The sequence below is a fragment of the Capricornis sumatraensis genome, chromosome 17 (genome assembly GCF_032405125.1).
Source record: "Capricornis sumatraensis isolate serow.1 chromosome 17, serow.2, whole genome shotgun sequence".
NCBI classification, from domain to species: Eukaryota; Metazoa; Chordata; class Mammalia; order Artiodactyla; family Bovidae; genus Capricornis; species Capricornis sumatraensis.
The window spans coordinates 55098298-55122108 of NC_091085.1; the positions used below are offsets into that span (position 1 = coordinate 55098298).

At 41.9% G+C, this 23811-nt stretch overlaps 1 protein-coding gene across 2 annotated transcripts in view; it reads right to left on the reverse strand.

The window, feature by feature from the left end:
• The window catches only part of GLT1D1 (glycosyltransferase 1 domain containing 1), a 115378-nt gene that overhangs the window by 72098 nt on the left and 19469 nt on the right, over nt 1-23811 (reverse strand). For both annotated transcript variants that reach the window (XM_068990133.1, XM_068990132.1), the window contains exons 2-4: nt 22121-22269; nt 15935-16040; nt 8147-8198 (exon numbers count right to left, since the gene is read on the reverse strand). In XM_068990133.1, the coding sequence (XP_068846234.1) occupies nt 8147-8198; nt 15935-16040; nt 22121-22269 (307 nt within the window). The remainder of the gene's footprint in view (nt 1-8146; nt 8199-15934; nt 16041-22120; nt 22270-23811) is intronic.

Consider the following 23811-nt stretch of genomic DNA (forward strand, 5'->3'; position numbering starts at 1 on the left):
AGTTTCCAACTAAAAAAAAAAAAAAAAAAACCCACTGAAAAGTAACAATGCCAGGGAACTTAGCTCAGCACTAAACTCAGCAAAGAGTACCCATGTGACATGTTGTTCTGAATCTGATAATTGCATCAAGCAATATTGACTCAAGCTCACGATTTTGTAAAAATAGTTAACAAATAAACATTTGAATTTAGAAAAAGTCCTCTTAGCTGAGTACTTACTAGAAAAAAAGCACATAAACAGTGCAGTTAAACTTTACACAGGCCTGTGGGGTTTTGAACTCAGTGGAGACAAATTAAACCACACTCATTGGTTCTGCAGAGAGAAAAGGTTTCAATTACCAACCACGAACCACGAAGTCGCTCAGTCGTGTCCGACTCTTTGCGACCCCATGCTCAGTCGTGTCCGACTCTTTGCGACCCCATGGACTGTAGCCTACCAGGCTCCTCTGTCCGTGGGATTTTCCAGGCAATAGTACTGGAGTGGATTGCCATTTCCTTCTCTAGGGGATCTTCCCAACCCAGGGATCGAACCCGGGTCTCCTGCATTGTAGACATACGCTTTACCATCTGAGCCACCAGGGAAGTCCCGTATATATACTACTATGTATAACCAGAACCTACTGTACAGTTCAGGGAACTCTACTCTGTCCTCTGTAGTGACCTAAATGGGAAGGAAATCCAAAAAAAGGGGATATATGTATACATACAGCTGATTCACTTTGTTGTACAGCAGAAACTGACATAAAATCGTAAAGCAACTATACACCAATAAAATCTGTTTTAAAATAACTGGAGGTTAAAATGACCACTGGTGGATAACCAGAGGGCACACAGTCTTGACTCCACCAGGGAGAAGGCCATGGAGGATCAGCCCCTGTGTCTCTTCCTTTGGCTGATTTTAGTCTGTATCCTTTCCCAGCAGTAAACCACAACTGTGAGTATAATAACACTCACTGAGTTCTGAATCTTGCAAGGAAATTCTCAAACTTGAGGCTGGTTCTGGGGACCCCCTGAACTTGATGTCAAAAGTGAGGGCAGTCTTTGCAGGCTGGCTGATCTTTCACAGGTTGGCTAACTGCAGGAGGTGGATTAAGTCAAACAGACCATTAAAACTGATTTTTCTTGTTTCCACTTACTTTTTAAAATGTGGCTACCAGAAAATTTTAAATTGGATCTATGGCTCACCTTTGTCGGTTGCATTGAACTTCTAGTATAGTGCTGGTATCGAGAGAGTGCCTATGGGGACTTCCCTGGTGATGCAGTGGTTAAGCGGTGCGAGGACACTTCCAATGCAGGGTGCACGGGTTCAATTCCTGACCAGGGAACTAAGATCCCACATGCCACATGGCAGAGGCAAAAAAAAATTTTTTTAATAAAATTAGATTTTTTTTTAATAAAATTAAAATTTTATAAGAGCGTGCATGTGTTTTTATACAAATGAAGCTTAAGAAAATATCAGTTTTAGGCCAGCTTTTATGCTCAAAACTGTATTTATCTACACAGACTTTAATGAAAATCACAAAAGCAGTAAGAAGCAAAGGCTGTAAGTCTTTCTTTCTAATCCGGGATTATTGGAACTTGATTCTGGTCTGATAATAATTAGAAAGGATTAACTATATTTATACCTGAGTCAAGCCTGCTCACCAAAATAAAGAAGAAAGAATTAAAAACAAGAGCTGGCAGTTCAATAATGAAGAACAAACCTTAATTATTCAAAAACTGCATCACTGTTCAGAACACATAACTATAAACAGTCTTTCCACAAAAATCCATCTCAAAGAATTCCGAAGATATGGCTGAACAGTTAACCTTTATATTATTTCTATATAGTTTTTATTTTTAAAAACTAATCAAATAAAGATATTGAGCTAACTTTATTGAAAAATCATCCACCAAAAAAAAAAATTCCATAAAGCTGTATTAAAAAAAAAAAAAACAGGTTCACATTCGAATTTAATAACTAACCCCACCACTTTAAACTATAAAAATAAATTCATCCTTTCTGCTATGAGCTTTTATGATACTGCCTCTGATATCATCATCCAAAACCAAACAAGTTTTGCTGACTTCTCCCATTTTTCTTCAAATGCCTTGTTATTATATTCAGGAAAGTATCTTTCTGAAAACAAAGACTGCTAACCCAGGCTTAGAGTGTGACTGACCTCCTGGGTGACAGGCAAATGGCCAACTTAATCTTGAAATGTAAGATGATCCTTCCAGGAATTCCCTGGTTGTCCAGTGGTTACGACTCTGCTCTCATTGTACTGCGGTGGCTCAGGGCTCACTGCAGTGGAAGGGGAACTAAGATCCAGCAAGCCCCTCGGCCCAGCCTAAAACACAAGAAATGACTCTTCATATAGGATACTGCTGGCTATTATCACCAGGACTGCAAAGTCGGCCCCAAATGTAACTAAACTATGCGTTTAACACTGCTTTCTCATCATCACGTCTAAAAGTTAATCCCATCTAAGAATAATCATTTCCACGCTTCAAGTATCACCTTGACACTGCTGACTCCTACATCTGTTATCTCCAGTTGCACTCCTTTCTGACCACAGCTAGATAGTTACCCCTCAGGTTCCATCTTTGTCTCTAATTCAATGTGTCTGCAACTCAAAGGCTCCATACTCCTCCCTTTCGTCATCTAAACTCCTTGACTCAAGTTCTTCCAACTTATTCATAAAATGTTAACATCCCTGAGCCCTTTTTTATTCTTCCTTACACAGTATGATCTTCCTGCCCACAAATGGATCCATAACATGGAGCTTATGTTAAAAAAAAAAAAAAAAGCTTTTACCCAAGGAATATTTGCAGGTAAATGGCATATATACACAGATAAAATGGAATGGGTCACTCTGCTGTGCATCTGAAACCATCACAGCATTGTTCATCATCAATACTCCAATATAAAATAAAAAGTTTTTTAAAAAACGTAATGAAACATAAAACATTCATCAAATTGTAATGCTACTCAGATGAATGGATAAGAAAGCTGTGGTACATATACACAATGGAGTGTTACTCAGCCGTTGAAAAGAATACATTTGAATCAGTTCTGTTGAGATGGATGAAACTGGAGCCGATTATACAGAGTGAAGTAAGCCAGAAAGAAAAACACCAATACAGTATACTAACACATATATATGGAATTTAGAAAGATGGCAATGATGACCCTGTATGCAAGACAGCCAAAAAGACACAGATGTGTATAGCGGACTTTTGGACTCAGAGGGAGAGGGAGAGGGTGGGATGATTTGGGAGAATGGCATTGAAACATGTATACTATCATGTAAGAATCGAATCACCAGTCTCTGTCCGATGCAGGATACAGCATGCTTGGTGCTGGTGCACGGGGATGACCCAGAGGGGTGTTGTGGGGGGGGAGGTGGGAGGGGGGTTCATGTTTGGGATCGCATGTACACCCGTGGTGGATTCATGTCAATGTATGGCAAAACCAATACAGTATTGTTAAAAAAAAAAAAATTGTAATGCTACTTAGGGGACTTTTATCGGGGCCAGCCAAAGGGGTTTATAGACTCAAAAACTGGAAGCTAACTATGGCAATTAGTTGTTCAGAAAAAAAGCTGGGTTAGAAAGTTAAAACAATAAAATGGCATGGTGGTTGTGATTTTTTTAAATATTCCAGAAAAAAGAAGTTTGTGTGTGTGTGTGTGTGTGTGTGTGTGTGTGTGTGTGTGTGTGTGTGTGTGTAGGAGTTGTGAGTAGAGAATGAGAGTCGATTAAATAAGGATTGGAGAATGGTAAGTAGACAGTACGTGTATAGATTTTTACCCGACTATTCTTGCTACTTTTGTGCGTGCTTGGACATTTCTGTATTTAAAAGTTTTAAAGAAGGATCCATTCCTGACAAAGTCAACTGGACAAAAATGTATTGAATGGGAGGTGTTATGCTACCTCTGGGGATAACGGGGTGAATCATATCTGGTTCCTGACCTCAAAGAGCTCACAGCCACACGGAGAGAAAAGTAAAGGAAAGAAGTGTTATAATCGTGAGGGACAAACGCTAAGTGTGGCAGATCATTAAAATGGACCACAGATTACCACCTCCTTGAATCCAAGCTTTTTCAAGGCTATCTTGAAGATCATCCTATAATGAGGAGGAGATAACGTCTCCATTCTTGACTTGCTCTGGCCAACAGGACAGGAGCAAACATCACACAGGCAGTAGCGTGCAGCCAGCTCAGGCACTGGTGCCTGCACTCTCCTGCCACTGAGCTTAATACAGGGCAATAGACCACGCAGAGAGAGACAGCAAGTGTCCCAGCCAGCCCAGTTGAGGGGCTCCAGAAGGTGAGCTAAGCCACGCTGGAGCACCCAGCCTTGCTGAGCTGACCTCAGCCAGAAATGCCCAGACAACACAAAGAACAGGATAAATGTTTGTCTTAAAGCACTATGTTTGATGAGCTTTGTTATGTAGCAAAAAATAACTGATACAGCAGTGAACAGATCTCTACCAATTGGGGAGACACATAGATTTTACGGACAAAGGTGACATTTAAATTGAGAAGTTAAGGGAGCCCAGCCTGGCACTCTGTGATGACCTACAGGGGTGGGAGGGTAGGGTGGAAGAGAGGCTCACGAGGGAAGGGATATATGTATATACACATATAGTTATGACTGTATGGCAGGAACCAATACAACATTGTAAAGCAATTATTCTCTGATTAAAAAAGAAATTTTAATTGAGAAATTAGAGAAGGGGGTGGGGAACTCATGGGGGAGAAAAATGCTTCAACAAGGAAAACCTCTCTTTTATGTCTGGCTTAACAGAAGACAGCTGGAGTCTCATATTTACTACTCTATTCAATCTGTTTCCATATGTTGTTTAGGCTGAAGTATGGAAAGAAAATTCTTGCTGATAGGTAGTTGAAATGGAGAGGAGTATTTTGATCTGAGCCTTTTCAGATCATTATGGGTTTTATTCTTGGATCTGACACCAAACGCTTGCTTGTTGGAAGAAAAGCTATGATCAACCTAGACAGCATATTAAAAAGCAGAGACATTCCTTTGCAGACAAAGGTCTGTTTAGTCAAAGCTGTGGTTTTTCCAGTAGCCATGTATGGATGTGAGAGTTGGACTATAAAGAAAGCTGAATTGATGTTTCTAAACTGTGGTACTGGAGAAGACTCTTGAGAGTCCCTTGGACTACAAGGAGATCCAACCAGTCAATCCTAAAGGAAATCAGTCCTGAATATTCATTGGAAGGACTGAAGCTGAAACTTCAATACTCTGGCCACCTGATGCAAAGAACTGACTCACTAGAAAAGACCCTGATGCTGGGAAAGATTGAAGGTGGGAAGAGAAGGGGACAGCAGAGGATGAGATGGTTGGATGGCATCACTGACTCGATGGACATGAGTTTGAGCAAGCTCTGGGAGTTGGTGAAGGACAGGGAAGCCTGGTGTGCTGCAGTCCATGGGGTCACAAAGAGTCACACATGACTGAGCGACGGAACTGATGACACCGAAACTCAACAAATGGTTATTTCTAAAATGTGAGTTGCAAGACGGAACCTGAAATGACATCACATTCTGATATATTAAAATCCATAGGTCTACCTTGCACTTTGATGGTTCTGTTATCTATGTATCGTTCTGCAGTGCCACCTATTAGTCTTTTGAAAAGTATTGGTTCACTGAGTGGCACAGGTCTTCCTAACATGGAACCATTTCATTAAACAGCATTTGAAAAAAAAAAATCACATTTGTTAACATGACCACTGATGTCATCAGGAAAGGCTGTACAGGGAAGCAGTCTGCCTCTTGGCAGCCTGTATGTGTGCTCCATCTCTCAGTCACCTTCAACTCTTTGCCATCCCATGGTCTATAGCTCGCCAGGCTCTTCTGTCCTTGGGATTATCTACCAAATTCTAATTTTTGCTTGAAAATTCAAATGGTATCATTGGCAGTAAATACTACTCGTTGTTTTTCTGGAAGCAACTCACTCAATTATCTCATTTTTAAGGAAATGACTAAATGACTGCCAGGTGCCCAAGTCTGAGGAAACATAATTTGGCTACCAGTCTTTCAGATTAAAAAAAAAAAAATCCTATGAAGAAGTAACTGGTTCAGTCTATCCTCAACATCCCACCAGGGTTTTTGCTCAAGATAACCCCATCCTTCACTCAGACTCAGCAGAAACAGCTGATGTATACTTCCCATGTCATCACACAAAACATTTTTTTAAATGTATTCAAAGGTTAATGTTTGAGAAAATCAATAATTTTTGTGCTTCATCAAGGACATTCTTAAGCGAAACTGCTAAGTCGCTTCAGTTGTGTCCAACTCTGTGCAACCCCATAGATGGCAGCCCACCAGGCTCCCCCGTCCCTGAGATTCTCCAGGCAAGAATACTGGAGTGGGTTACCATTTCCTTCTCCAATGCATGAAAGTGAAAAGTGAAAGGGAAGTCGCTCAGTCATGTCCGACTCTTCGTGACGCCATGGACTGCAGCCTACCAGGCTCCTCCATCCATGGGATTTTCCAGCCAAGAGTACTGGAGTGGGGTGCCATTGCCTTCTCTGTAAGCGAAACTAGCTCTTGTTTTTTAACTACAAGTGGGTGGTGGTGAATAATCCATGGGTACCCCTGCCTTCATGATGATAAAGGCATCAGTGTTTTCCTCAGCAGTGCTCTCCACATGGTGAAAAAGGTTTTTGCCTTTCATCATGCCTCTGATAAAGTCTGAGCATTATGAAGGAAATTGGTTTGACTCTGTAGAGATCCTGAGAGAGTCCCGGGGAAACCCCTTTGAGAACCACTGGTACATCACCACCATAAGGCTGATGAACAGTCAGACTGATACAGACATGAAACTGGCAGCCAGGAAGCTTGCTGTTTTTCACTCATTACATTGCCCTGCAAAATGCCCCCTCGGATTCTCCACCTGGGAAGTTCGAGGTGAAAAGAAAAAAAAAAAGACTCCCCACTCTGGCTGCAGGGTATCTTCAAGTACACACGGTACTCTGGGCTTTGGTAAAGGACCACCATTCCCACAAAAGACTGTGTCTGCCCTTGTTGCACTGTAGCCGTTTCCAAGCATAAGGTTTTATGAGTTGAAATCCTATAGATAAAGAATGCACATAGCCAGCAAAATGCCACCAACAGGAATAATGCTTCCAGATGACAAGGGTGTGAGTGCTGTAGTGTAAGTGTGCCAGCACAATGACTGGCTGGCAAAGCCCAGGCGCCAGCAATCCTGGTGGCCCAGGCACACTGCAGGGGGCCACCACCTGAGAAAATAGCCTTGCGCCTATGGACCACCCAAGGCAAGTGGCATTTCGGCTGGCTTTTTTCTCTAGTTTTGCATACACCGGCTCCACCAGGGCTCTACAGAGGATTTAGACTCCGGCCAGCTCCTCTCACCCGTCCCCTAAGTTGTAATGAATTTAGAAAGTCAATAAGGGCATTAACTCACAGAGCGACAAAGCCCTCTGCTTGTTACTGCTCTTCTAGTAAGAGTCCAGCCTAGGAAACTCCAGGTGCCACCTAAGGGACTACTTGTGCAATCAGATTTTCTCAATGTGTACGAGGATGCTGCCACATTTACAGTGTGATTTGTAAACCATAAGGCAATGGCACCCCACTCCAGTACTCTTGTCTGGAACGTCCCATGGACGGAGGAGCCTGGTAGGCTGCAGTCCATGGGGTCGCTAAGAGTCGGACACGACTGAGCGACTTCACTTTCACTTTTTACTTTCATGCACTGGAGAAGGAAATGGCAACCCACTCCAGTGTTCTTGCCTGGAGAATCCCAGGGACGGCGGAACTTGGTGGGCTGCCGTCTATTATGGGGTCGCACAGAGTCAGACACGACTGAAGCGACTTAGCAGCAGCACACAAAAGGAGAACTGACAAAGCATGAAAAGATTTGGGTATTGGGCTATTTTTGCTATTCAAGAAGAACATCAGAAAAAAAAAAATCAGTGAAGGTTTAAGAGTACCTACACAAATTAAAAAAAAAAGAAAAAGTCAATATATGAGAAATATAATACACCATGATGGCCACCAAGGACGGGCAGTGCCGAAAGGAAGTTTGTTAGCTCTTTTAATAAAACTGCCTTCCTGTTCTCCAATCCTGCAACTTCGCCAGCCCTGCCCAAATCAAAACACGAAAGGAACACCTACCCACTGTCTTTGGGCCGTTTCCTTCATTGACTCCGTGAAAGCGACAGCAAATCTAGGAAAGCGAACAAAAAGAATGATAACAATTAGGCCAGAATCTAACCAACATAACTGAAAAACAGCGCTCTGGAACAAATGGTGACAGACAGGTGAGAAGCGGAATTTACAGCGCAATCAATCTTTATTAGCTGCGGTCATTGGCTATTAGGTCTCATCTCCACTCACATCCCAAAAAAAGAAGTTGTGTAGGCAGGAAATAAACAAATCAAGCTCAACGCTTCCTATTTTTCTTGTTCCTTTATGGAAGGACAGAGAAGCAGAGATAACGACAGAAAGCAAGATGGATGACAGAAGCAAGGAACTTCTTGATATTCAGGGGCAGGATATGTGGTTCACTAGCTTCACTAAAGGAAGATTAGGCTGATGTGCTCAAGATTCATTGAATGTTCATGGACAAAGAATGTGAATGCCCCTACTCATTAACAATTGCGTGTTTCCAGAAGCAGGACTGGGTACCCACAGAATGAACTAGGTATGGTGCCAGAAAGTAAGAGAGTTCAAAATACAGAGAGAGCTTGTTGAAAGGATGCAGAAGTCAACTCAAAATATCTCCGATAGCTGTGGCTGGGGTGATTTGGGCAGCAAAAAAGGTAATATGAGCTACAGAGTCAAATATTGAGTTGGCCAAAAATTCATTCTGTAAGAGTGAAGTAAGCCAGAAAGGAAAACACCAATACAGTATACTAATGCATATATATGGAATTTAGAAAGATGGTAATGATAACCCTATATGAGAGACAGCAAGAGCCACAGATGTATAGAACAGTCTTTTAGACTCTGTGGAAGAGGGTGAGGGTGGGATGATTTGGGAGAATGGCATTGAAACATATATCAGATCGCCAGTCCAGGTTCGATGCATGAGACAGGGTGCTCGGGGCTGGTGCACTGGAATGACCCTGAGGGATGGGATGAGGAGGGAGGTGGGAGGGCGTTTCAGGATGGGGAACATATGTACACCCATGGCGGATTCATGTCAATGTATGGCAAAACCACTACAATATTTTAAAGTAATTAGCCTCCAATTAAAATAAATAAATTTATTTTAAAAAAATTTATTCTGTAAGATAGCACGAAGAAACCCAAACGAACTTTCTGGCCAACCCAATAAAATAAAATAAATAGCCATGAGTTCATGTTGATGTAACTATATAAATAATTGAACAAGTAACTAGGGTCAAACAGACAACTCTTATTGTAGTAGAATTCCAATTAACCAATGTAGGAGTGGTAGAAATAGAAAATCATCATTAGACAAACAGCACAGTAAAGAATGTTGGAGCAAAGAACCATTCATAGGGAATTCCCTGGCAGTTGAGTGGTTAGGACTTGGTGCTTCTGTGGTCAGGACCCGGATATGATCCCTGGTTGCAAAACCAAAGTCCTGCAAGCTGCACACACAGCAGAGTCAACAAAAGAAAGGCATTATTATGTGATTCTTCCCCTGTGGCATGACCCAGAAAGGGGAGCTTGTATTCTCCTGTCTGTGTCTTCTCCAAGCCTTCCCTTCTCCCCTCCCACCTTTACAACCAGCAACCAATCCCAGACACAGCCAATCGTATGCCCCTTACTTGAGGGAGAAATACGGAATCCTTCCCTTTGTGTATGTTAAACATGAGCAACGAGGACCAGACCACATTAAACCTTGCATCTGAGTCCAGTAGGGATTGGAGAATCCAGTGAGATGCTCTCTATGCCTCCCCCCTCAAACATTGGTGAATTGATAACATCAACTGTATTCTAAGGCCATCGGCTTTTTTCCAAAAAATGGGGATAAAAAGGAGAGACAAGGAGCTAAACAGCAGTTACAAGGAATGTAGAAACTTTCATTGGCGGAAAACTGCAAAAATGAGAAACTTAGAAGTGAAATGAAGTCGCTCAGTCATGTCCGACTCTTTGCGACCCCATGGACTGTAGCCTACCAGGCTCCTCAGTCCATGGGATTTTCCAGGCAAGAGTACTGGAGTGGGTTGCCATTTCCTTCTCCAGGGGATCTTCCCAAGCCAGGGAAGCTGAGAAACTTAAGAACCAAACAAAGAGCATCTAGCCTGTAAATTGCCTGCCACAGTTCCTGGTCCCTCGTTCATTTCACATCTGCTATTATTATTTTCCACTAGTACTCACACAACTACCAGAACATCTGCAAGAGGTTAGGGCACCCCTCCATGGCCAGTGACAGCCTCACACTGTCCAAAAAGAAAAGATCCCAAGAACCAAGAAGAGCCATTGAACAGAGAACGAGGTCAGTGACACTAAGACTGTGCATTGTACCTCATAACAGCATTGACGAATACATGCACAAGTGCAGTCCTCAGGCTTTTGTGGGAAGGGAAATCCACTCACTCGGCAAGCCTGACGCTCTCGCTTCCTGTGAGAATGTCAGCTCCACATGTGCTGGAACACTGCTCTGCTCACATCCACCGCCCCAGCCCCTTGGAGCGTCTGGCACCCAGGAGGCAAAAATACCTGCTGGCTGAATGAGTGACTAAGCAAGAGAAGGAACGGTTTTGCCCTAAATTCCAACAGGAATTTGCCCTAAAATCCAAACAGGTGAGGGTGAAAAAAGAATGGAGAGAGGGAGAAAATAAATGAAAAATGCCCCAGGTATGCAGAGCAGACTGTGTGTGTATCATAGCCTGGAGGCTGACAGTGACTGTTCCTACCTACGTAATGGTCCCCACCATCACATCCTGCTCATTTGACACCCAGGATGAGGCATCAGTAGGAGCTACAGCATATTTAAGACAACAGGGAAGGATGAGATTCTCGGGAGGGTTTTCATCAAAGGTGCACAGGATAATGTTCCAGGAGTCAGGAGGGTCAACTGGAATTAACTTGTCGGACATGTCATTTATTTCAGAGCTGCAGATAACACAGTCTTTATTGTGGCCCTTTATATAGAAACAGTAGCCCTGGCTTTACACTCACCTAACAAATAACCTTTTAAAAGAGTTCTTAGCCCAAAGATCCCCAGAAGAAAAAGACATTTAAAATAACATGTGCTAAGTCACTTCAGTCGTGTCTGACTCTGTGCAACTATATGAACTGTAGCCTGCAAGGCTCCCCTAGTCGTAGGATTCTCCAGGCAAGAATACTGGAGTGGGTTGCCATTTCCTCATTTCAACTATTTATAATAGGCAAGACATGGAAACAACCTAAATGTCCATCAACAGATGAATGGATAATGAAAACGTGGTACATATATACATTGGAATATTACTTGGCCACAAAAAAGAATGAAATAACGTCATTTGCAACAACATGGATAGGCCTGGAGATTATCATACTAAGTGAAGTCAGTCAGACAGAGAAAGACAAATATGTCTTATCACTTTTATGTGGAATCTAAAATTTGACAGAAATGAACCTATCTATGAAACTGAAACAGACTCAGGGACATAGAGAACAGACTTATGGTTGCCAGGGGGAGGGATGGATTGGAGGTTGGGGTCAGCAGATACAAACCATCATATATAAAATGGATAAACACTAAGGTCCTGCTGTATGGTACAGGGAACTATATTCAGTATGCTGTGATAATCTATAACAGAAAAGAATATTTAAAAAGAATATATATGTGTATAACTGAATCACTTTGCTTTACAGCAGAAATTAGCACAACATTGGAAATCAACTATAAAAAATAAAAATAAAAGAAATACTATCTGAGGAAACCATAAACAGAAACACAAAGGAAAAATATAAAAACTACCACTTTTGTACTTTTGCTTGAATACTGCCATTTCAAAACATATTTACATTGACAAAGAATTCTGTTTGTCAAAAACATCTTCAGTAACACTAAGTAGCTCAAAAGCCATATGAAATTACTGCCATTCAACCATTTTTGAGCTACAAAACAGTAATTTCGTGTGGTTTAACCTACTAATATGCTATAGATTTCATAATCGTGGAAATATTTATGAGGCAATTTATTCCATACAAACTACTGGTCACTTGCTTGGCAAGGTTAAGTTTTTGTAATAGGCAACTGGATGAGCCTTCACTAAGCAATTTTCACAAATTTCAAATACTCCTTATTTAATTTTGGTATTTATAACTACCAAATACTTACTACAGTGTTCAGAAGCCAAAAAAGTAAGTGCTAAAATAAGTTCACATACTATACCATACAGGAAAAAAGAAGTTTTAAATATTAAAAAAAGTTGAGGGAATTTCCTGGTGGTCCTGTGGTTAGGACTCTGAGCTTCCACTGCAGAGGGTACAGGTTTGATCCCTGGTCTAGCAATTAAGATCTTGCTTGTTGCATGGTGGGGCCAATCAATAAATAAAATTTTAAAGTTGAAAAGTATACCTTACAGGAAAAATATAAGTATTCAAATGAAACACCTGTCATAAAGCTAGACAAGTTCAATACTTTGTATATAGAAAACAGTGCTGTATCATGTCAGACCAAAAAAATCTATGATTCATGCAACTTCCCTGCCCACTAACTTCAATCAATAGCCCCCAAACAAAAATCAATGTGTGTTTTAATAATAACACAATGAATAATACTAATGATAATATCATAAGATGATTCATTCCATACTGTTTATCCCAAGAAGAATGATTTTCCTTCTAAAAGGCAATACATTACAGACTGAAGGAATCTAAAGACATTAAATTTTTAGGGTGTAAGAACAACAACAAGAAGAAAACCTACAATGATACATCGCCTTTCAAGGTGAGCTGCACTGTTTTCATGCCTATATTTGTTGTAAAACACAAACACATACACAGAAGGTACTCCTTATGTTAAAAAGGTTGTATTGCCACATTTGTTTCCAGGAAGTCTTCAGGAAGAAGCAAGGTCCTGCAATGCAACTACATCCAACTGTGACCCTAGTTTTAAGAAGCAAGACTGACACCTATCTTAACCAAAAAACACTGGGAGTGCCAGGTTTCAACAGTACATGAACCGTGAACTTCCAGATGTTCAAGCTTGTTTTAGAAAAGGCAGAAGAACCAGAGATCAAACTGCCAACATCCATTGGATCATCGAAAAAAGCAAGAGAGTTCCAGAAAAACATCTATTTCTGCTTTGTTGACTACGCCAAAGCCTTTGACTGTGTGGATCACAAGAAACTGTGGAAAACTCTTAAAGAGAGGGGAATATCAGACAGCCTGACCTGCCTCCTGAGAAATCTGTATGCAGGTCAAGAAGCAACAGTTAGAACTGGACATGGAACAACAAACTGGTTCCAAATCAGGAAAGGAGTGCGTCAAGGCTGTATATTGTTACCCTGCTTATTTAACTTCTATGCAAAGTACATCAAGAGAAATGCTGGGCTGGATGAAGCACAAGCTGGAATCAAGATTGCCGGGAGAAATATCAATAACTTCAGATATGCAGATGACACTATCCTTATGGAAGAAAGTGAAGAGGAATTCAAAAGCCTCTTGATGAAAGTGAAAGAGGAGAGTGAAGAAGTTGGCTTAAAACTCAACATTCAGAAAACGAAGATCATGGCATCTGGTCCCATCACTTCATGGGAAATAGATGGGAAAACAGTGGAAACAGTGTCAGACTTTATTTTTTGGGGCTCCAAAATCACTGCAGATGGTGACTGCAGCCATGAAATTAAAAGACGCTTACTCCTTGGAAGAAAAGTTATGACCAACCTAGACAGCATGTTAAAAAGCAGAGACATTACTTTGCCAACAAAGGTCCATCTAGTCAAGGCTATGGTTTTTCCAGTAGTTGTGTATGGATATGAGAGTTGGACTATAAAGAAAGCTGAGCACCAAGGAATTGCTTTTGAACTGTGGTGTTGGAAAAGACCCTTGAGAGTTCCTTGGACTGCAAGGAGATCCAACCAGTCCATCCTAAAGGAAATCAGTCCTGAATATTCATTGGAAGGACTGATGCTCAAGCTGAAACTCCAAGACTTTGGCCACCTAATGCGAAGAACTGACACATTGGGAAAGACACTGATGCTGGGAAAGATTGAAGGTGGAAGGAGAAGGGGAAAACAGAGGATGAGCTGGTTGGATGGCATCACCGACTCAATGGACATGAGTTTGAGTAAACTCTGGGAATTGGTGATGGACAGGGAAGCCTGATGTGTTGCAGTCCATGGGGTTGCAAAGAGTCTGACACAACTGAGCGAATGAATTGAACTGAACTAGGCTGTACAATAGAACCTGGAGTTCTGTCCTTGGTATGGATCAGAAATGGGACAATTATACAGACTTGAAGAGGCCAGGATTCCCTGACCACAGTTCCTCAGTCATGGAAGGGTGACAGATGAGCCACAAAAAAACCAAGGCTGCCCACATACTGGGGACATGGAAGCAACCTAAATACACATCAACAGACAAATGGCTACATAAAATGTGGCATGGGACTTCCCTGGTGGTCTTGTGGTTAAGAATCCACCTGCCAATGCAGGGGACAGGGGTTGGATCCCTGGTGGGGCAAGACCCCACATGCCACAAAGCAATGAAGCCCATGCACTCCAACCACTGAGTCCACACACTGCAACAGAAAGTATCTTCCACTTGCCCCAGCTAGAGAAAGGCTGTGTGCAAGAGAGGCTGTGTGCTCTGAAGACCCAGAGCAGCCAAAATTAAATAAATAAATATTTTAAAAAAATAAAAGAAAATGTGGTATGCACATACACTAGAATACTATTCAGCCTCTAAAAAGGAGGACAACCGGTCGTCTGCAACAACATGGATGAACCTGGGGCATACTTATGCTCAGAGAAACAAGCCAGACATTGAAGCACAAATGGCAGAGGGGGGTGGGTGACTCCATCAATATGTGGAATCTAAAGCAGGCAAACTCATGGAAGCATGAGTAAGATGAAAGAAGGTAGGGGAGGGAGAAACAGGAAGGTATTAGTCAAAGGGCACAAAGCTTCAGGAACTTCCCTGGTGGTTCAGTGGTTAGGACACCATGCTCTCCACTGCAAGGGGCAACGGTTCTATCCCTGGTTGGGGAACTAAGAGAGTAAATCTTAAGCATTTAAGTAAATCTCACCACAAGGGAAAAAAAAATCTCTTTTCTACTTAATTAAATTTGTAGCTATAGGAGATGATGGGTGTTCACTAAATTTGCTGTGATAATCATTTCAAATCAAATCATTATGCCATTCACCCCTGATGGCTCAGTCAGTAAAGAAGTTGCCTGCAATACAGGAAAGTTGGGTTCAGTTCCTGCGTTGGGAAGATCCTTGGGAGAAGAAAATGACAACCCACTCTAGTATTCTTGCCTGGGAAATCCCATGGACAGAAGAGCCTGGCAGGTTAAGGTCCATGGGGTCACAAGAGTCAGACAGGACTTAGCAAGACACCACCACCTTAAACGGATACAGTTCTGCATGTCAATTATATCTCAATAAAACTGGAAAAATGAAAACATTCTACTTGGGCAAACCCGATGCAAAGCTGACCCTAAACTGTGTGCTAATAAAGCTTGAGTTTACCCTTACTCACTCTTAGCAATAATTCTATCTCTTCCACCACAACAAACATTCTAAGAACATTCATCCAATATTAACTGAAGTCAAAGAATTGCTCAAGACCAGTAACTTGTTTACAGTGACTATTCCTGGTAAAATAAACATGTGCAGACTGAATTAAAAAATGAAAGAAAGAAAGAAATTGTCTTTTTAGAGTAAGACATAAAAACTCCCAAACTACTGGTTTACTCCATCGTTTTGTGTTAATGAATTTTATCCAAAAGGGTTAAACGCTTAACTCCTGTGAAATTCTCTTAAGTATTACCTGGCTTCTTCAAGGACTTTTCCCATCACTTTGTTTTTATCTCCCTGGTTAACATCTTCATTTAAATCAGTTCCACCAAAGATGATTCCAAAAGGAATTCCATTACCTGCAAAATTAGGATACTTAACAAAGCACAGTTTACCTTTAAAACACCTTCTCACTAATTATCCCCAAGCATTGATAAAAAAACCAAAGTTCCCAAAACATATGGACTATGTCATGCTGTTTGTTCAATTACATCTAACTCCCCTGAATAGAAGAGGTATCACCATTGTGATCATGACATGGGGTTACTCATGTGAGGCAAGGCCATTTTAAATCAATACACTTTAAATTTCAACATGTGAAAAATGTTGTTAGCCTCTATCTATCAAAGTCGAGTATAATCATAATTCAAAAAGACACATGTACCCCAATGTTCACTGCAGCACTATTTACAATACTTAGGACATGAAAGGAACCTACGTATCCACGGATAGATGAGTTGATAAAGAAGCTGTGATATCACTGAGGAAACCAGAATTGAAAGAGACACATGTACCCCGATGTTCATCACAGCACTGTTTACGATACCTAGGACATGGAAGCAACCTAGATGTCCATCAGCAGATGGAAAGTTGTGGCACAGAGACACAGTGAAATATTACTCAGCTGTTTAAAAGAACGCAGTTGAGTCTGTTCTAATGAGGTGGATGAAACTGGAGCTTATTATACAAAGTGAAGTAAGAGTGAGAAAGAAAAACACCAATATAGTATATTAACACATATATATATGGAATTTAGAAAGATGGTAACGATGACCTTATGTGCAAGACAACAAGAGAGACAGATGTAAAGAACAGACTTCTGGACTCTGTGGGAGAAGGCGAGGCTGGGATGATTACAGAGAATAGCACTGAAACATGTATATTACCGTATGTGAAACAGATGGCCAGTCCAAGTTCAATGTTTGACACAGGGCAGTCAGAGCTGGTGCACTGGGACAACCCAGAGGGATGGAATGGGGAGGGAGGTGAGAGGGGGGTTCAGGATGGGGGGACACATGTACACCCGTGGCTGATTCATGTCAGTGCATGGCAAAACCCACCACAATAATGTAAAATAATTAGCCTCCAATTACAATTAATTGATTAATTTTTAAAAGTTGTAATGTATATATGTATATATATACATACAAATATATAATGGAATATTAGCCACAAAAAGTAATGAAATTGAGTCAATTGTAGTGATGTGGATGAACTCAGAGTCTGTCATACAGAGTAAAGTCAGTCAGAAAAAGAAAAACAGATATTGTCTGTCAATGCATGAGGTTTCCCTGGTGCCTCAGTAGTAAAGTATCTGCCTGCTAATGCAGGAGATGCAGGTTTGATCCCTGTTTTGGAAAGAATCCCTGGAGGAAGAAATGGTAATCCATTCCAGTATTATTGCCTGGGAAATCCCATGGACAGAGCAGTTTGATGGGCTACAATCCATGAGGGTCACGAAAGAGTCAGACATGACTTAGTGACTAAACAACAGCAATATTAACTCAAATGTTTGGAAGCTAGAAATGTGGTGCTGATGATGCTATTTGCAAGGCAAGAACAGAGACACAGACGTAGAGAATGAGCACGTGGACATAGCCAGGAAGGGGAGGGTGGGGTGAACTGAGAGAGAAGCGGACATATGTACACTGCCAGGTGTGAAACAGACAGCTAGTGGGAGCCCGCTGCAGATCGCAGGGAGCTCAGCTTGCTGCTCTGTGATGACCTAGAGGGGTGGGATGGGGGAGGTGGGAGTGAGGCTCAATGCGGAGAGGGAATCTCTATACACATATTAAACAGCTGACTCACATTGTTGTACCACAGAAACTAACACAACACTGTAAACCAATCATCCTCCAATTAAAAATTTAAATTAAAATAAATAAATAAAGCCAAGTGTATCGTCCCTGGGAAATGGGCTCATCTGGAACTGCTGGTGTTTATGACGGAAAAAGACGGCTTCAAATGTAGACCTGCTGTTCATAATATCAGTCACCATGATGGCGAGGAACCAGGAAGGAAAGGAAAGAGACATAGACTGTATCTTCCAGGAACATGCAGTATGATAAATCACGGAGGGCACAAATGTATGGGAACCAAAAATATCTGAGATGCTGCGAATGTCAAGTGCAAAAAGATTCCACTCCCTCCCCCTGCCGGGAGCATATTTATTCTGAAAGATGAGCCCAAACCTGATGGCACATTTCCTACCTTGGTAATCTCAAAAGGCACGCAGCGGGCACTGCTGCTGTTAAGTCGCTTCAGTCGTGTCCGACTCTGTGTGACCCCAGAGACGGCAGCCCACCAGGCTCCCCAGTCCCTGGGATTCTCCAGGCAAGAACACTGGAGTGGGTTGCCATTTCCTTCTCCAATGCATGAAAGTGAAAAGTGAAAGTGAACGCTCAGTCATGTCCAACTCTTCGCAACCCCAAGGACTGCAGCCCACCAGGCTCCTCCGTTCATGGGACTTTCCAGGCAAGAGTACTGGAGTGGGATGCCATCGCCTTCTCCGATGGAGCATGCACAGATCAAGTTAAACAGCGTGTTCATCAAATAGGGCTTCCCAGAAGGACTTCCAAAGGTCAATAAAAATTTCAAAAGAGCAAAAGCAAACCACTAAACAGACCAGATCTAATTTGAGTTCATACTGGGGTTTCTCAAACAAACCATCGCTACAGAGATTCAACATTGCAGCGAAAAGGTAGTGATCTTTCCTAGTATTTACCTTAGAAGTCTTTTGTCATGAAAAGGAGCAGATTTTATCTTTTTTCTTTCTGGTGAAGTGCCTCTCACTTCACAGCCTTTAGATACTAAGCACTCTGACAACACACAGGAGGTACAGAAAGGCGGTAAGTAAAAATTCAAATGAAAACTTTAAAAAGGAATTTAAGTAAAAAAAAAAATCAAGAGCATTTTGATGAACACAATGTGTATAGTAAAATGATCAACATACATTTCTCTGTATAAAGAATATCTGTGAAAATATAAGCCTAAAAACCTAGCTGCCATTGCCTCTATGGAAAGAACCCAGGGTACTTCCCTGATGGTCCAGTGATTAGGACTCATGCTTTCACTGTCAGGGGCACAGGTTCAATCCCTGGTCAGGGAACTAATATCCCACAAACTGCTTGGTGTGGCAGGCAAAAAGAAAAAAAAAGGAACCCAGAAGATCACAAATCTGGGATGGTAGACAAACTTACTTTTTCTCTCTATAACATTTTATATTGCTTGCCTTTCTTACTATTGACAGCTGTGACCTTTTCCAAAAATACATACAGCCAGACGTGGAAAAGCACCCCATATAGAGATGATTTGCCCTCTGCCAGGGGCTTAGACTTTGGGGGATGTTCAGATTTTAGCACATGGGATGGGCATGAACAGTTGGGGGACCAGAGAAAGGTCTGTGGCAGTTAAAATAATGGGTGTGAAAGATGTCCATAATTCCCAGAATCTGTGAATACGTTACACAGGAAGGAGAAATCATGGTTTTGACAAATCTTTCCCTTTGTTTCTTGTTGAGGATAGGCTTTAGGCTTGAATCTAGCAAGGACATTAGGTGGCTTTAAGAAGCCAGCTTCAGGAAACCATGAAATTTTCTTTCTCAGCAGACGATTTGGAGTGACAAATGGTCAGCAGAAGCACTGATTTGGAAAGATCACTAAGTTATGTGCTTAAATATACCACATGTATGTGTGCACGCTCGGTCATGTTTTGAGTCTTTGCAACCCCACGGACTGTAGCCTGCCAGGCTCCGCTGTTCATGGGATTTCCCAGGCAAGAATATTGGAGTGGGTTGCCATTTCCTTCTCCAGGGGATCTTCCCAGATCAGGGATTGAACCTTTGTCTCCTGCATCTCCCGCTTTGGCAGGCAGATTCTTTACCGCTGCACCATTGAGTGATACCTATATGGGAAAAGAGGGTCCTACTTCCTATGGTGCAGGAGCAGGAGACAGAGCTAGAAGATTAATAAGGCTGATGCTGGGAGGGATTGAGGGCAGGAGGAGAAGGGGATGACAGAGAATGAGATGGCTGGATGGCATCACCAACACGATGGACATGAGTTTGAGTGAACTCTGGGAGTTGGTGATGGACAGGGAGGCCTGGCGTGCTGCAGTTCATGGGGTCGCAAAGAGTCGGACACGACTGAGCGACTGAACTGAACTGAACTGTTAGTGCAGGGAAACAGGAATTCACCTTTAGCAATGAAATGTCTGAAAATTTCAGAGGTTGATACATTTTGCTGAGTGAAGTGTTACCCCTGTATGACGATTACTACAGATAATGTGGGGCCTCAAGTGACATACTATCTCCTGAAAAGCTGCCACTGCCATGTCATTTAATTCATGTTTGGAAAAAGACACTTGTGGCTCAACAACAAAATTATCTGTCTTGCCTCCACTCGGTAGCCACTGGGCTCTTGGTGAAGTCAAGCCAACCTTGGAAGGGAAAAGAACTATCCAAAAATTGTAGATAAAGCCAAGAGAATGATTGCATGCACATCCTTTCAAGGTGCAAGAAAGCAGTGTTTAAAGGTTCCCTGTGGATTAGTTTTCTAAGACTGTTGTGTGACTTCAGTATTTACTATTAATTAAAAGTTCTTACTCTGTGAAGTTGTAATTAGGAATGGACTAAGATAGTTATATAAGTAGTTGTAGAGTTCCCAGTAGGGAATTATAGATAGAGAGGGACACCAGTGGAACTTTGGGAGACCACTGTAAGTTAACAAGCACTCAAGAAAAATATCAGGATTTTTTTTTTCTAGATTCCACATATATGTGTTAATACGCAATATTTGTTTTTCTCTTTCTGACTTACTTCACTTTGTATGACAGACTCTAGGTCCATCCTCATCACTACAAATGACTCAGTTTCATCCCTTTTTACGACTGAGTAACACTCCACTGTACATCGTGCCACGTCTTTATTCTTCATCTGTCACCGGCCGTTAGGTAGTTCCCCTGTTGGGGCTATTGTAAACAGAGCTTCCGTGAACACTGGGGAATGTGGCCTTTTCAATTATGGTTTCCCCAGAGTATATGCCCAGTAATGGGATTGCTGCATCATATAATAGCTCTATTTTTAGTTTTTTAGGAGCCTCCATAGTATTCTCCACAGTGGCTGTATCAATTTACATATGTGGAATCTGGAAAAATGGTACAGATAAACCTATTTTCAGGGCAGGAATAGAGATGCAGACATAGAGACCAGACATGTGGACATGGGGTGGGTAACGCCGGGGTGAGGGGGTGGGTGTTGGACTAACTGGGAGAGTAGCAATGATATACACACATGTATAGAACACACAGCTAGTGGGAAGCTGCTGTACAGACAGCGAGCTTAGCCCCGAAGCTTACAGTTGATTGCCTTGCTAGACATTAACCAGTTCTACAGCCAACCCCATCCTAATATCCTTTTTTAGAATTTTATTATTTATTTATTTTTGGCTTCACTGGGGCTTCCTTGCTAAGTGCAGCCTTTTCTCTAGCTGCCGCAAGCGGGGGCCTACTCTTTGTTGGGGTGCACAGACTTCTCACAGCAGTTGCTCTCCTGCCGTGAGGCATGGGCTCCAGGGTGCACAGCCTTCAGTAATTGCAGCATGCGAGCACAGTAGTTGTGAAACACAGGTTTAGTTGCCCCGAGGTGTGTGGGATCTTCCCATACCAGGGATTGAACCTATGTCCCCTGCATTAACGACTGGACCACCAGGGAAGTCCTTATCCTAATATTCTTTACTAAATTACCTACTCAAGTCTCAGTTTCCCAAATGCTCTTTAAACTGGCTTTAGCACCTTAGTAGTTCCCTCATTAATAAATCAATTGAATAAACTCTCTATGTGCTCACTTCTACATTTTGTGAAAGAGTCCCATTTTTAACTTTTGAACATTAGATTTTGAGTGAAGAAAAACACATCAAAAACATTCACGATAAGACTCTTAATGCAGTAAAAACAGCTTCAATATACATCCAATCTCAACTGGCGTAGTTACATCATTTTAGAAAATCACTCTGTTAAGAACAAACCGAAAAGATGATTGTGTTCCTTCCATTTCGGAGCCGGATAAATGGGATAAACTGTTTCATCTATGTTTCAAGCTGACGTTATAGGCACTGGTGGTTTTCGAGGCCCCTAGCGTTTCACCCTGAAGAGAAGGGCTTACCTTGCAGAAGTCTGCCTCCTCTATACAAATGCAGACCCACAGCTGCCTCCAAGTTCTCTGCCTTGATGAAGCTTGAGATTTCAGATGGACTTTCAAAGTCAAAGGCATCTTTCAGAATGCACACATGACCTGCAGCTTCTAGATGGTCCCTTTATCAAAAAAATAAACAGAGAGAAAAGATAGGAAAACAAAAAATTAAAATGGAACAGGTTGCTGCTGTGGTCAAAACTTTAAATCAATCAAAAGATTCACTAAACCAAAAGTTAATAATACATATCTTCTGAATTGTCCTCTAGAAGCAATCCACCTAAAAGACATGCATCCATCAGCCTCAAATACCAGAACTGGGACGGGGACCAGGGCTGAGACCAAGGGTAGCAGGAAAGAAAGAGTAAATGTTAGTTGCTTCAGTCGTGTCTGACTCTTTGTGACTCCATGGACTGTAGCCCACCAGGCTCCTCTGTCCATGGATTCTCCAGGCAAGAATACTAGAGTGGGTTGCCATTCCATTCTCCAGGGGATCTTCCCAACCCAGGGATCACACCCGGGTCCCCTGCATTGCAGGCAGATTCTTTATCATCTGTGCCACCAGGGAAGTTCAGTAAACCCAAATAGAGATCAGTATAAAATTACAGTCCATATCCCTCATAATACAATTGGGCTTTTCCATACACGAAATGGTGATCAACTTTTTAATGTGATCACCTTTTCAATGTACACTATTTGGAAAGTCTGCCATAGGCTTCAAGAAATAAACACTACTATACTGGGGAAAAACATCTATTTCTGCTTTATTGACTATGCCAAAGCCTTTGACTGTGTGGATCACAATAAACTGTGGAAAACTCTGAAAGAGATGGGAATACCAGAGCACCTGACCTGCCTCTTGAGAAACCTATATGCAGGTCAGGAAGCAACAGTTAGAACTGGACATGGAACAACAGACTGGTTCCAAATAGGAAAAGGAATACATCAAGGCTGTATATTGTTACCCTGCTTATTTAACTTCTATGCAGAGTACATCATGAGAAACGCTGGACTGGAAGAAACACAAGCTGGAATCAAGATTGCCGGGAGAAATATCAATAACCTCAGATATGCAGATGACACCACCCTTATGGCAGAAAGTGAAGAGGAACTAAAAGGCCTCTTGATGAAAGTGAAAGTGGAGAGTGAAAAAGTTGGCTTAAAGCTCAACATTCAGAAAACGAAGATCATGGCATCTGGTCCCATCACTTCATGGGAAATACATGGGGAAAGTGGAAACAGTGTCAGACTTTATTTTTTGGGGCTCCAAAATCACTGCAGATAGTGACTGCAGCCATGAAATTAAAAGACGCTTACTCCTTGGAAGGAAAGTTATGACCAACCTAGACAGCATATTCAAAAGCAGAGATATTACTTTGCCGACTAAGGTCCGTCTAGTCAAGGCTATGGTTTTTCCAGTGGTCATGTAGGGATGTGAGAGTTGGACTGTGAAGAAAGCTGAGTGCTGAAGAATTGATGCTTTTGAACTGTGGTGTTGGAGAAGACTCTTGAGAGTCCCTTGGACTGCAAGGAGATCCAACCAGTCTATTCTGAAGGAGATCAGCCCTGGGATTTCTTTGGAAGGAATGATGCTGAAGCTGAAACTCCAGTACTTTGGCCACCTCATGTGAAGAGTTGACTCATTGGAAAAGATTCTGATGGTG